Source organism: Rhipicephalus microplus, chromosome 7 (genome assembly GCF_043290135.1).
Source record: "Rhipicephalus microplus isolate Deutch F79 chromosome 7, USDA_Rmic, whole genome shotgun sequence".
Classification (NCBI taxonomy): domain Eukaryota; kingdom Metazoa; phylum Arthropoda; class Arachnida; order Ixodida; family Ixodidae; genus Rhipicephalus; species Rhipicephalus microplus.
In genome coordinates, this window is record NC_134706.1 from 56,321,611 (window position 1) to 56,334,527 (window position 12,917).

A 12,917-nucleotide genomic window follows, 5' to 3' on the forward strand; every position below is an offset into this window, starting at 1 on the left:
GTAACAACTGAGACACTTTAATTGCGTTCATCTGTACCTGTGAGCACGTTATGTGCGTCATTGGTGCCTGAGAAATGCGGCGCACAATTCGATTTGCCGGCCATTCTGCGCATGACCTTCCAATTATTTGGTATCGCTTTCATTGTTTCGCCTTTGTGGCAAAGCTGTGACAATTTTGATGCAATGGCAATGATCTGGACACACTGACAAAGTTTTTGCCGTTGCCGTCACCCTAATGTTGTGTATAAAGTGAAATTAGGGAACCCTACGCGTGATAGTATGCTCTACACACTAGCAAAAGCGCGCCAGCACTGGAGACGAAATCGTGAAGCGTGGAAGCTTGAGCAAGTTGGTAGGACATAACTGAATTCAGGAACAGCGCAACCTACAAGTAGTTACTTCGTAACTACGGAGCAGCGCTCTTTTCTGTCCTTGTTTTTTCGCTTCCGTAGTTACGAATTAACTACTTGTAGGTTGCGCTGTTCCTGAATTCAGACGAAATTGGTTGAAGCATGCATAAAACAAGCCGACCGACTCCTCCCCGCCAAGGGCAATAATGATAAGATGGACCTTCGTACAGGGACCGCCAATTCTGGCTCTCGAAGCAGCGGATGCGCACCTTCATTCTCTTGTCGGAGTAAGAAGCTTAAAAAAGCGCCTTCAATTTCGCAGGAGTGGCAACTCTTAAAATTGAGGATTAAGGCGTGGCCGCGGTTGGCGTGCGGGCAGTCCCGACAGCCATGAGTAGACCGGTTATATACGTGGTATGCAATAATCACTTGGCATTGCCCCGAAAGACACCAAGAAAATGACTTCACCCGTAATAATGAGTTTTTTGACATCAAATAAAAAGGCTCACCTTCAAGCCTTACATTGCTGCACGCTCCACTTTCTTGCCATCTCATGCATTCCTTGACTCTTGCGTCAAAACTGTGTTCTTTGTGATCAACAACTATGCTTCGTTTTTGCTGCACGTCCTTGTGATTCTTCTGAAATGTAATCACGATGTAATTTTGGAAATAAGCATTTGTAAGATGAGTGTCACAAGCAAAGTAACATAGTATGGTCTTTATTTTCTGTTTGTATGGAATAAGCCACTTTCGGGTGAGCTCCGCACCTTTGAATGTTTAACTGTGGAAAGCAACGTCTTACTAACATGCACCAAGAAACAAAAATGTGGCAACGCTTGCGTTGGTCGTCATGTCACGCAATGGTGAGATATTGATGGCTGAGCGCTGGCTGTGGCAAACAATTGGTGGAACAAATACTAGCGGTAACAAGAAATACTACGTCTAGTATACTAGAGCGTCTAGTATACTACATAGCGCCTAGTGTGTTGTAACTAGTGTCTAGTATGCTACTTGTAGTATACTAGAAAAACTGTGTCTTCAAAAAATTTTGGCAGATCCCACGTACAGTGGGAATCGATGATATGCAAGGTACGAATGAGAAGTGTTGATATGTCACTTTAAAATCAGCCCAACGTTACGAGATGGAGGTAAATGATTCCGTACATGACTTCCATGTCATGGTTATCAAGTTTGGATGTGTCTTTTACCTTCGTCATTTATTCAAGTCCCGTGATACCAAATTTAGTGTACGTGCAGCCAGAAAAACGGCCGCGAGTACGCTATAAGCGTGTTATGCTCCCATGTTCCTACGCGACACGCGTGTCAGGAATATGGTGTTTGCACCAGCCATATATTTCGTCAACTACTGACGTAACGTAACACCAAATTTGGTATATGTGGAGCTGGCAAAATGGCCGAGCGCATCATGAAGGGCCCAATATACTCCAATGTAGCGTTGACGCCCGCACACGCTGGGCACAGCGAGACTACGTTAGCAAAACGCGAGCACTCTGTAGTCCGACGCTAAGCGCGACTGGCGCCACTTCAGCGACCTTAATCGTATCTATCTATCTATCTATCTATCTATCTATCTATCTATCTATCTATCTGTCTATCTATCTATCTATCTATCTATCTATCTATCTATCTATCTATCTATCTATCTTATCTATGACTTTTAGCTCTCCTGACCGTTTCGGTAATGGTAACAATACATAAGTTGGTAACACATAACATGACTGTATTAGGAACATATTTCAGAAGTCATAACATCAAAATCATGACATGTATGTTATGAATGTCATAATTTACATTTCATGGTCCTGCAGCTCTTGCGGCGGTTTCGTTCGCATGGCATGTTGCAAAACTCGTATGGTAAAGCATGGCATGACGTGCGAACACAAGCGACAGTCCCTAAATTTAAAACCATGACATGTGCGTTATGTATTAACATGACTACGTTCCACGCTCATGACGCGCTCGTGTCCGTTTCGCTAGCGTCACACACACCAAACTTGTTACTACGGTACTTGAATGGATGAAGAAGGTATGTGACTGGTGCAAACATGATAATCATGAGATTCTTGTCATGTAATAGCATGACTACCTGCCACGCTCATGATGCACTGGCGGCCGTTTTGCTAGCTTCAGGTGTACGAAATTTTGTATTACGAAACGTGAACGAATGACGAAGGCATGATACTAGTGCAAACATGATAAACATAAGATGTGTGTCATGTAACAACATGACTACATGCTATGCTCATGATGCAATCGCAGCTGTTTTGCTAGCTTCACATGTACTAAACTCGCTATTATGCGCCGCGAATGAATGAGGAAAGTATGTGACGGGTGCGAACATGATAATCACGAATTGCGTGTCGTGTGAGAACATGACTACACGTCACAGTCAAGACGCAGTACATTTCGACGTGACATGGTGTGCCTGGTCGCCGGCGTTGCCACGCCAGGCGCGTGTCCTGCCATATGCTCGCAGGCGCGCACTGCGCTGCGTTGCTTTGACGCATGCGCGTTTCGGTGCGTCCGGCATCCCTCGGTCACAAAAACAGGGAGACGCAAATGTGCCCGCTAATAAATGTGAAGCATTTGTTAGCGGGCACATATATTCTTCTTTTAGATGATGGGCATTAAACTTCAACATGAGAAATAACTGTCATCAACTTGAGACTCGAACTCTATGACTGTGTTCCAATTCTTAGACAGCACGTAGACAGTCTACGCAGAATGCTTGGAACACAGCCCCAAGCCCATGCTGCCCGTCAATTGGAACACGTCTGCATGGCTTTTACGTGATGAGGCGTCAGTTCATGTCGAGAAGAGAAAGCCCGCAAAAAAAGAAACGTAACAGTTGCATTTTCCTGCCTATTTTGTAATGACATCAAAGAAATATTAAACTTCACTAACATTGAGCTACTTGAGAAGCATTTCCGTGTGTGCAGACGACCATTTTGGTGAGATCCAATGTGTCTGAGTAATTTTATAACCTGCCATCTTGTTCAAACAGCAAAGTAGCCTGCATCGTTTTTGTCTACGATGCGGTCTTCTCAGAACTGTCGAATTTTCCGGCTACGTGAGGGCTAAAATCAGACTTAAGATAGCCGCTGTCCATTTAGCTCTCTATTTAGCCGTCCGCAGTAAGTATTGAAACACACCTTAAGTTATGGTCCACATTCATATATCGGAATATGTCAAGAAACGCCTAAAACATCGACATCATTAAATCGTAGTACCCTTGAAAATAATTCAGGGTATGAAACATCTTATGAATTCAAGAAACGTTTAGTTTTTTGTCAAGCCCAGCACAATAAATTCCGTATGTTGTAAGAGGAGGCTTCTAATGAGAGCATATATCGAACAAAGAAATAGAAGTTCATTTCAATAATTGATATATAAGTGGGATTTTACGTCCCAAAACCACCATATTAATATTAGAGACGCCGTAGTGAAGAGCTCCGAAAATTTCGACCACATGGGGTTATTTAACGTGCACCCGAATCTGAGAACACAGGTCTACAACATTTCCGTCTTCATCAGAAATGCAGCCGCTGCAGCCGGGATTCGATCCCGCAACCTGCGGGTCAGCAGCCGAGTACATTAGCCACTAGACCACCGCGGTGGGGCAATCTCTTTTCGTAAAGTACGCAATGCAACACGATCATCATCGCCATTAACGGCATCAGCCTAACTAAGCCCACTGCAGAAATTATGTTTCATCCTGTTTCCCCATTCAATGCGGGTCAATGCTTCATGTTGCATTCTTATATCAGCAAATATCCTAATCTCATCTATGAAGTCAACTTTCTGTCTCCCTTTAAATGGTCGTCTTTTATTGGAATCAGTTCAATTACTCGTAATTATGAGCCGTTACCTTACCAACGTGGTGTACGCCCTAGCCTAGTTTATTTTTTCTCGATTGCGACTAGGTTTTGGGACGTTAAATCCCACATATTAATCAAATAAATTGATAACGACTACGATCTCTCCAACACCAATTTGTTGATTAAGACACTGCGGTCTGGTCTAGTGCTGTGTCTAACAATATAGCTAAATGTTTCCTTTGCATTGTTTGTTGGGTCATCTTCAGTTTAAACTGAACCCATTCCGTCAGCCTCCAGGATTATGCTCGGTAGCTATGTAACTTTAAGAGGCAGCTGTTTTATATTGTCATCTTGAATGATAGTAGTATAGTGGCATTCATTATCTGAGAATGCTTGTCGAATGTGATTCATTTCATCCTTAAACTTATATACCTGGCTCTTCTGTTACTACATCTTGTAAGAAGACGTATTGGTGAGCTACTTATTGTGCCTCGCTACCTATCACAAAGCGCTGTTCTCGTCCGAGACTGTGGCTCATTACTTTTGTTTCGAGAATATTTTGATATGTAGCATTCGTCTTTATTTGTCCAATTAGGTAATCATGAGATGCGATTCGTTCCTAGAGTTACTCATCGATGCAATGCCAACAGCGAATAGAAAGTTATTAAGGCACTCGTCATAACCTTCTGTGCCTAATTGTTTCTACTCTAAATCTCCAAAAACCTGTAAACACACCCTTGAATTGAATAAGGGACATTTTGTCTGTCTGTCTTACACCCTACTTTCTTCGGACTTTGTCGCTTTATTGTGGCTGTCGGGTCATTGTAGATTTGCTCCAGTATGTATAACATGTCACGTTGTGCCGTGACACCAACCTGTGAATAACATTACAGCAGGACATCAAGCTGGTACGATCCCTGATATTATGACCTCATCCTTCTTTTGCGTAACTTGTCTTCATGATATTTTCAAGAGCAGCTTCATGTGCCTTCATATACGCTTTGATGAGCTCTATCTACTCCGCGTGCAGTCTGACACGTTTTATCAGAACGCACCTTCTCAGAAGGAGCTGCGTTCATTAATTTGTGCCATCATATAGTACAACTTAGGAAACAAGTTGCATCGACACCGCCCCACGTCGTGGTGGTTGTGGTGCTTGGCTATTGACCAGAAGCTCGTGGAAACTTTGTGGGCATCCCTGCTTGTGGGCCCTGTTTAGATAAACGGAAAACAAAATAGGTTTGTACAGTTTTAATAACGTGAACTTTTATATATATATCAGGTGTATGAAATTCTCGGAACTTATCATTACAACGTTTTTCATAGGTATGTCATAGTTGTGGAAGGTAAAGACCCCCTACCACAGTAGCTATCTTAGGGTAATACTGGCCATTATATATATTAGGCTGCGATACTCAACACAAAGCTGTTCTCTTTGCCTCATATGTAAGACACTTTAAAAGGTGTTTCGTAGTCTTGAGCAAATAGGACTATTTTGAAATACCCCATATAGAAAAAAGTGGTATTCGTGAGTACAAGCTGGGGGTGGGAAAGCAGGTTGGAACTCTACAATCGTATTCGTAGCGCAGTGGGGATGACCTCAACATGAAATTAACGTTTATTATTCTGCTCATTTAAAAACGTACGTAAGGTAAAATTTTTTACCGGAAAATAATACGTAGGGTACTGCCGTTGAGCTGAAAACCTTTGCAATGTGAGCCAACAAGAATAAATAAACCTCCATACATATAAATGAACAGAAGTGAATCACAAAGTTCCCTCGAGATCATGAACTATGTACACTAGAAGAAAATGTTGGCATAAAATGAATGAATGACATGCTAGCTACACTGACTAGCCAGGTGCTATTGAAATCAAAGGTAAGCCATCAAAGGTAAGCAAGGTGTTTCAAACAAAAAGACCATATTGAATAAGTGACAACATATGACGACGAATCAAAATAAGTCATAATAAAGGATCAGGCACAACTATAAACTTACCCATTTACCTTCATGCGTTTATGCTTGTGCTGATAAAATAAAATGAGGTGAATAAATCTTGAATTGGGGTTAGTCAGTATGAAAAACTGAAGAATAATGAAGTGTAATTACGCACATGATGACAAGGTTGCGGAACGTCCATGCTTTTCGTCTTCCTCTGTACTTTTGCCTATGTGCATCTCTGCAACACACCAATACGATGTGCCAACTAACTCAAACAGTGATGCTTTTACGTCACATCATTACCTTTCAAAGCTTAGGTGGCCCATAAACGGGTGATATGTAATTAAAAGAAACAGGTCAACATCTTCCAATAGAACATAACAGTGTGCTGAAAAATATAATAAAATTTTCAAAAGACTGCTCCTAAATTTTGAAATACTTGTTTTCAGAGCTGGGACTAAGAGGTTGATCAAAATGTAAGTGAAAAAAATATTACGTTTTCGAGTTTTATTCTGTGTGAATGCTCCAAAATATGTCTGTAAATTAGGGTTTGACAGTTCTGGTAAACTCGAACAGTTTCTAAGAGGCACTGGTAAGCCAGGAAATAATTTTTTTTTCATCCAAAGGTATGTATAATTTCTAAGTAAACCATGTGAATGAATATGCTAGGCATCATTGTGCTGTAAATGCCACGTATCGTACCGCATGAAACCATCATTAACTCATTCAAAAACAACAGTCAGCTGCTCCTATACGTGGAATGAAACAACGCATAGCCGATTCACTAAAGTTATCCTCCTGAGCGTTTCACGCCTGCGTCACCGCAGATGGGCAGTTAGCTAGATTACATTCACCATTTTATTGACACTGAGCTTTTGAATTACATGACACGTACTGTACTGTCATGTTTGGAACTGGAATACTTCCGCAGTCAAATAACAGAGTCTTACCCACAAGAAACGGCTATGCACAAAACATTGGATAACTTCCGCCTTTATTAGGCAGGGGTTTATTACACTGATGGGTGCGATGAGGTAAAGTCTCCAAGCATATCTGTAAGGACTTCTTCCTTTACATACGTCTGAACATACAATCTAAGAGGTGCCCATGGAGTGGTCATTTTTCATAAGATAAGTCAAGGCGTGGTCCGCAAGGTGGCCTTTTACTTTCATGCTATTTAGTTTATATCATTCATTTGCTTGCGTACTGAAGGTCAAATTTAGGTTTGCCTGAAACGAATTGCTTCTTTCTTCTTACGTGTGAACTCCATACACCCTGGGTGGTTTTCTCAGTTCATTCAAAACATAAGAACTTTAGAGACATGAGTAGATTGAAAGACGACGTACGTCGCTAAATGTTAGTAAAATGGCCGTTATTCAGCTTGTATTACAAATTGTGGTAATACTCTTGAAACCAGGACAATTCATTATTAGGCCACTTTTATGTAACTGGTTATTTTATGCTTACTGTGCCACACAGTGTTGTCAAATGTTTCAGATTCAACTCTAAGAATTATTGAAAATCACTTTAGCCAACCTTTGTCAATGTAGAGTATATTTAAAAAAACTGTTCTATCCTGAAAGTTTTGTATGTCCGCGCATCGAAGGATACGCAGGTTACTCATGAAGCCAAAAAAACGCAAACTACATGACGTGGTGAAACATGGCGACAAGAAAAAGGGGGAGTACAGCGTCATTGAGCGAAGACGTCACTGGCGGCTTCTTTGACCAATTGTGTAACCAAGTGTCCACAAGATAGCGAAAGAACGCGTTGATTACATCGGTGTGGTACTGGGCTGCGTAAAGCGTGGCGCTCTGTTAAGCCGCGAATAGCTCTGGCGAACGAGTGTAGTGTTCAAGTGGGCTCATTTTGCCTGAAGCGCTGGGCATCAACCCAATAGGTGCTAAAATGTCTTGTATTTCCTGACCGCAGTGCACGCAGGTGGTGATGGTCTGCGAAGCCGTTGCACCGCGTTACAGGACAGGTGTAGTCGACGCGTAAAAGCAGTAGGAAGGACCGCACATTCTTGGTGACTCCCCGATCAGGCAGCTGGGTTGATGGTTTCATTCTGGATACAAGTTTGTACGGGTGGCAATTTAGGAAGCCGCTGCAAAGTGAGTTTCAATTTGTCTCAGGTGACCACAACACGGTAGACACTATGAGTGGAATAAAGCGCTTTTTTCACCAGTGATTCTGCCTGCTTAGTCTCCTAGAATCACAAAGGCGATGTGGTCTCGTGCAGAGAGATATTAACAGGACTGGCAAGGATGACATGCAGCTTGGTAACAAGCAGTTGGATTCTGAAGCCTAACTATTTTGATGTCGCCGCGACCAGCAAAGTGGCTCTTGAGTAGCATTTGACAGTCCTGGTGAAGAGTAGAGGGTCTGTGAGCAGTATCTTTATGGCCACCTTGGGAGCGATGGATGAGCCGGCCACAAAAGAATACATGAGGCAATCCTGCGGAGTGTTAGTATAACTCAAGTGGCTGTGGCTGAGCCTGTGGCTTGGATAACGGAGGTGTCCACGAAAGCAATAAGCCTTTCAGCCAACTGCGCTTGTAGATTGAAGGCAGTTGCCTATCTACTGAGGGCACGTAGCTGAAACAACCTTTGAAAAATGTGTCAGGCTGGCAGTCACATCCAGTGGTGTCTTGATCGGAGGTTTTGTTGAAGACACTGGTACTACGGCGTCTCAATTTACAGGTTCAAATGCACGCACATGCGAGATGTGCGTCGACTTTATAGCTCCGCGAATTCAGGGCACCTATCGAACATGTGAGATAGCCGAACAAACTGTGGAAGTCCCTTCTGCTGTAAGAACAGACAGTGGGCACACGTATCTACACTTGCCGCCTTTATACATTTTGCGATGAGCGCGGCAGCGTGACGAGTTTGTGGTATACGTCCCACAAGAACTTCACATTGTGACTCCCCATAGGCTACAGAGCAGATTCCGCAGCAATGAAGGTTTAGAGGGGCCTCGAGGGTGCAGCTGCTTCAAGTGAAATAACATAGAATCATGAGCAGCCACCGAGCTTAAGTAAGATTCTCTTCACTGTGCTCGGTACTCTCCCCCCTTTTTACCCGACATTCTGAATGATGAGAGCTGATGGCAACCACAAGGTAAGTCGCCATTGTAGTTTCTTCCTTTTAAATATATTCTTCAAGTGCAAATAATCTGCAAATAATTTTATTTCAAACGAACATCAGCACCTGAAACGCGCATGTAGGTAAACGTCATCCGCCGGAAAATTCATTTTGACGGACAGCCAGCGCCTTTCAGGTCGCCTGCTTGCACCTCTATACTACCGGTGTGTTGCGGAAGCTGTTTTATCTACCAAAAAGGAGACAGTGTATGTATATTTCAAAAGCAGGCTGAAGATTAAGGTCACCCGACTAGTTGCTTTTTTATTCGGAGGGCAACTGCGGCGAGAAGGATGAAAGCTTCTGAATTTTTATCACTGATGCTTTTTTTTATTACTCATGCTGTTCATAGGCCCCTTAATGCTTGGAAATTTTGGGTCTAAGTACCCTGAGCCGCATAATATATTTATGTAAAAAGCACGGTTTATCTGTGAGGTGTCTGAGAATGCCCGTGTTCCTAATAACAATGGGCATCAACTTTCATCAGAGCAGCTCTAATTCTGGTACCTATTTTTGAGCGGTATATGAGCAGTGCAAAGTGAAAGCAAGAGAACATTTGTTTTTTTTAATTGAAAGAGTAGCTTTTAAATGCTAGCATGCCAGATCACATGAACAATTTATTCTACACACATCGTGTTTCCCAGTGACGTGGGCCCCATCGCTTCGGCGAAACTGAAGTGCGAGATGATGAAAATCAGTAATAGCTAAGGCCAATATTTCGGGCTACAACCTAGTTCATTGTGCCTGCGTGCTCGCAGCACCAGTGGCACTAGCAGCGTCGGTGTGTTGTCTTGTGGGAACAAATAATGATGGCAGTTCAGCAGTCACCCAAGAAACTAGATTTACCAGCGTTCTATGGTACCACTTTAAGTATGCAACTTTAAATTGCACCTTGTTTGTGCCCCATGAGCCTCAGATCTACGAATCTATGTGACTGTTTCTAAGGAAGCACCCCACCGTGGTGGTCTAGTGGCTAAGGTACTCGGCTGCTGACCTGCAGGTCGTGGGATTGAATCCTGGCTGCGGCGGCTGCATTTCTGATGGCAGCGAAAATGTGGTAGGCCCGTGTGCTCCGCTTTGGGTGCACGTTAAAAAACCCCAGGTGGTTGAAATTTCCGGCGCCCTCCACTACAGCGTCTCTTATAATCATATGGTGGTTTTAGGACGTCAAACCCTCCATGTTAATCAACTCATAATGTTTCAAACAAGCAAAAACCTCACGTAAGAACATCTTATGCTGGCACAACCAATCTTGAATCATCAAACAGAAAGCCTTAGCACTGTCTATGCCCTGGCGGAAAGAAGGCATGGCTGATCCATCCGTCATAGAAAACACTGTAACACGAAAGTGAAACCCGTCCTTATAAAGTATTACTCAGTTTGTAGTGTTATGTGCGACTACTACAATTTCTATTGGTGTTTTCCAGCTATAGTATCATTTACCCTGAACAGCGCCGCGCTGACATCTAGTGGCACGTCTCCAAGATAACGGTCATTACCCATGATCATGATTTATTTATTGTGGTAGCTGAAGATTTCGGCACACACCTGAACACAGCGTATCATTATTCGCGCAAAAAGATGACATTTACAAGCACGCAATAAACATTGCTACTCGATAGGCACATCTTAAAGCATCCTCAGTTGTGGAGGGAAGTAGTACGGTGTGCATTCCTTAAAACTACCTCAGGGCTCATGCATGCTGCGTTTCATCAATGCTAGACGCAGAGGTTTGTACTTGAGCAGTGAACGAGCGCTGGCATTCCAGGTTTTGATGGCCTCTTTTTCTCTCCACTAAGGCACGACATTCGCTCCGCTTACGTCATCGCCATAGAGCTTCCTAAAATTGAGTAGAGGAGGCTCTGGCGCTACGATTGTTGATCGACTATGGGAATGATGGGTAGTACACGGATTAGCCTAACCTTCGTAATTGCGGGTGGCAAATCACACTTTCGTCTAGGCTTATTCCTGGTTTCGGTTTTGTTTTGAAGAGAGGAATGACTGGTTTTGAACTTTGTGACGCGATTTGAAAGAGTAAGCCTAAAAAATATGTACGTGAAGCACAACCACTGGAAATTTGCTGATTCTTGTTTCGTAAGGAAACAGCTTGAAGCCACACGTACACACATGAAGCCAGAAGTACGAAGATTAGACAAACCCGTGTACTACGCATTGTCCCATGCTCACTGAAGTGCCGTGCGTTGCTGCTCTCATAGACAAAAACGCCAGACTTCCCTATAGTCTACGCTTAGGAAACTCTATGGACATTGCCTTGCTACAGTGCTTATTGAAGCCGTTTTAATAAAGAAGCCGGTGCTATCACACTTGAACTAGTCGGTGGTGAAACATCGTTGGTGCTGCAAGGGGAAGCTGCTCGACTTCAACTCTCCTTTTCTTCCTATCATCTTCACTTCCCCCTCACCCTAACCCTAAAGGCGCTGAGCCGTGCCCTCGTGTTTGGTGGCAGAATATTGCATCCTTTTTTTCTCTTCCTCTCTCAATATCCACTCTTATTTTTCAACAAGTTGCTGTCACGCGCTAACACGCAGCGAAAGGCAAAGAACATACCTGCGTTGGCGTGTCTCCGATGCTCACTCAGTCACGGTTTTTCACTACTATCAAAAAGGTTTGACCACAGCCTCAAGACTGCGGGCCGGCACGCAATCTCTGACGCCATGCTTAAAATGCGTCAAGCCGCATTACTTTACTTGAGCCCTCACAGGAGACACCAACGCCTTGCTTCGCGAACGAAAGGCACAGACTAGAGAATGTGTGAAAGATATAAGGCACGTCAGTTCGTTGGTCCATCATTCCATGCGTCCGTCCGTGCGTTAGTGCATCTGTCCATGCGTCCATTCGTCCGTTCGTTCATTCGTGAGTCCGATCGGCCCTCCGCGCGTCCCTCCGTCCGTCAATCTAGTGAACACTTTAAGTACCACCATATCACATCTTCGTCCTATATATTCGTCATTTACAAGTACCGTCATTCAGCTCATATTCTAAAGACTAAACAAGAGGTGGCCACCTACTACTGCTACTACTACATACATACATCGGGGACACACGACCCACGGCTGAACAGCTTCCTCCTAAAAATTTGCACCATCTGCCCAAGAAAATCCCTAATGGGGTGGACAGCAGCAGCTGCACGAATAACGTAGCGGGTCGAACGACGCTGAGGGGGGTGCTGCGATCAGTGCTGGAAGATTCCTTTGAAGCAATGGCTAGTGTAAGTAATGTCACTTCTGAAGAATAAACACGAGTGCTGGACTGGAATAAGGTCCCCAGATGAAACACGTTTCCTCGGTTGCGTCACTCGATCATTGTTCTCGAGCCGTCCTCCTCACTCTCTCGATTACTCTTCTTTTTCTCTGCCATCCGCATCTGTAATTGGTGCATTCTTTGCACGTGATCTAGCAAATGCCTGGTGGTGGTATTTATTAATATGCAAATGGGTCAAAACGAGTACGCATGCGCATATGGCTCAGCCGCATCATTTCCGTTACCAAAGACGAAATCGTAGCTACGACATTAACTGAACAGCGGGAGCATTTCAGTGTGATCCAAGTCGACCAAGGTCGTTTCGCGGTGCTTTTTAACTGCAATATCGCCATTTTTCAACAATGATGCCTTGCCGTAAA

At 43.6% G+C, this 12,917-nt stretch overlaps 1 protein-coding gene across 1 annotated transcript in view; it reads left to right on the top strand.

The window, feature by feature from the left end:
* Positions 1 to 6,612, top strand: part of LOC142767777 (uncharacterized) — a 65,851-nt gene extending 59,239 nt beyond the window's left edge. The window contains exon 7 of the mRNA XM_075870013.1: positions 6,582 to 6,612. Within this exon, the coding sequence (XP_075726128.1) occupies positions 6,582 to 6,612 (31 nt within the window). The remainder of the gene's footprint in view (positions 1 to 6,581) is intronic.
* The last annotated feature ends 6,305 nt before the right edge of the window (positions 6,613 to 12,917 follow it).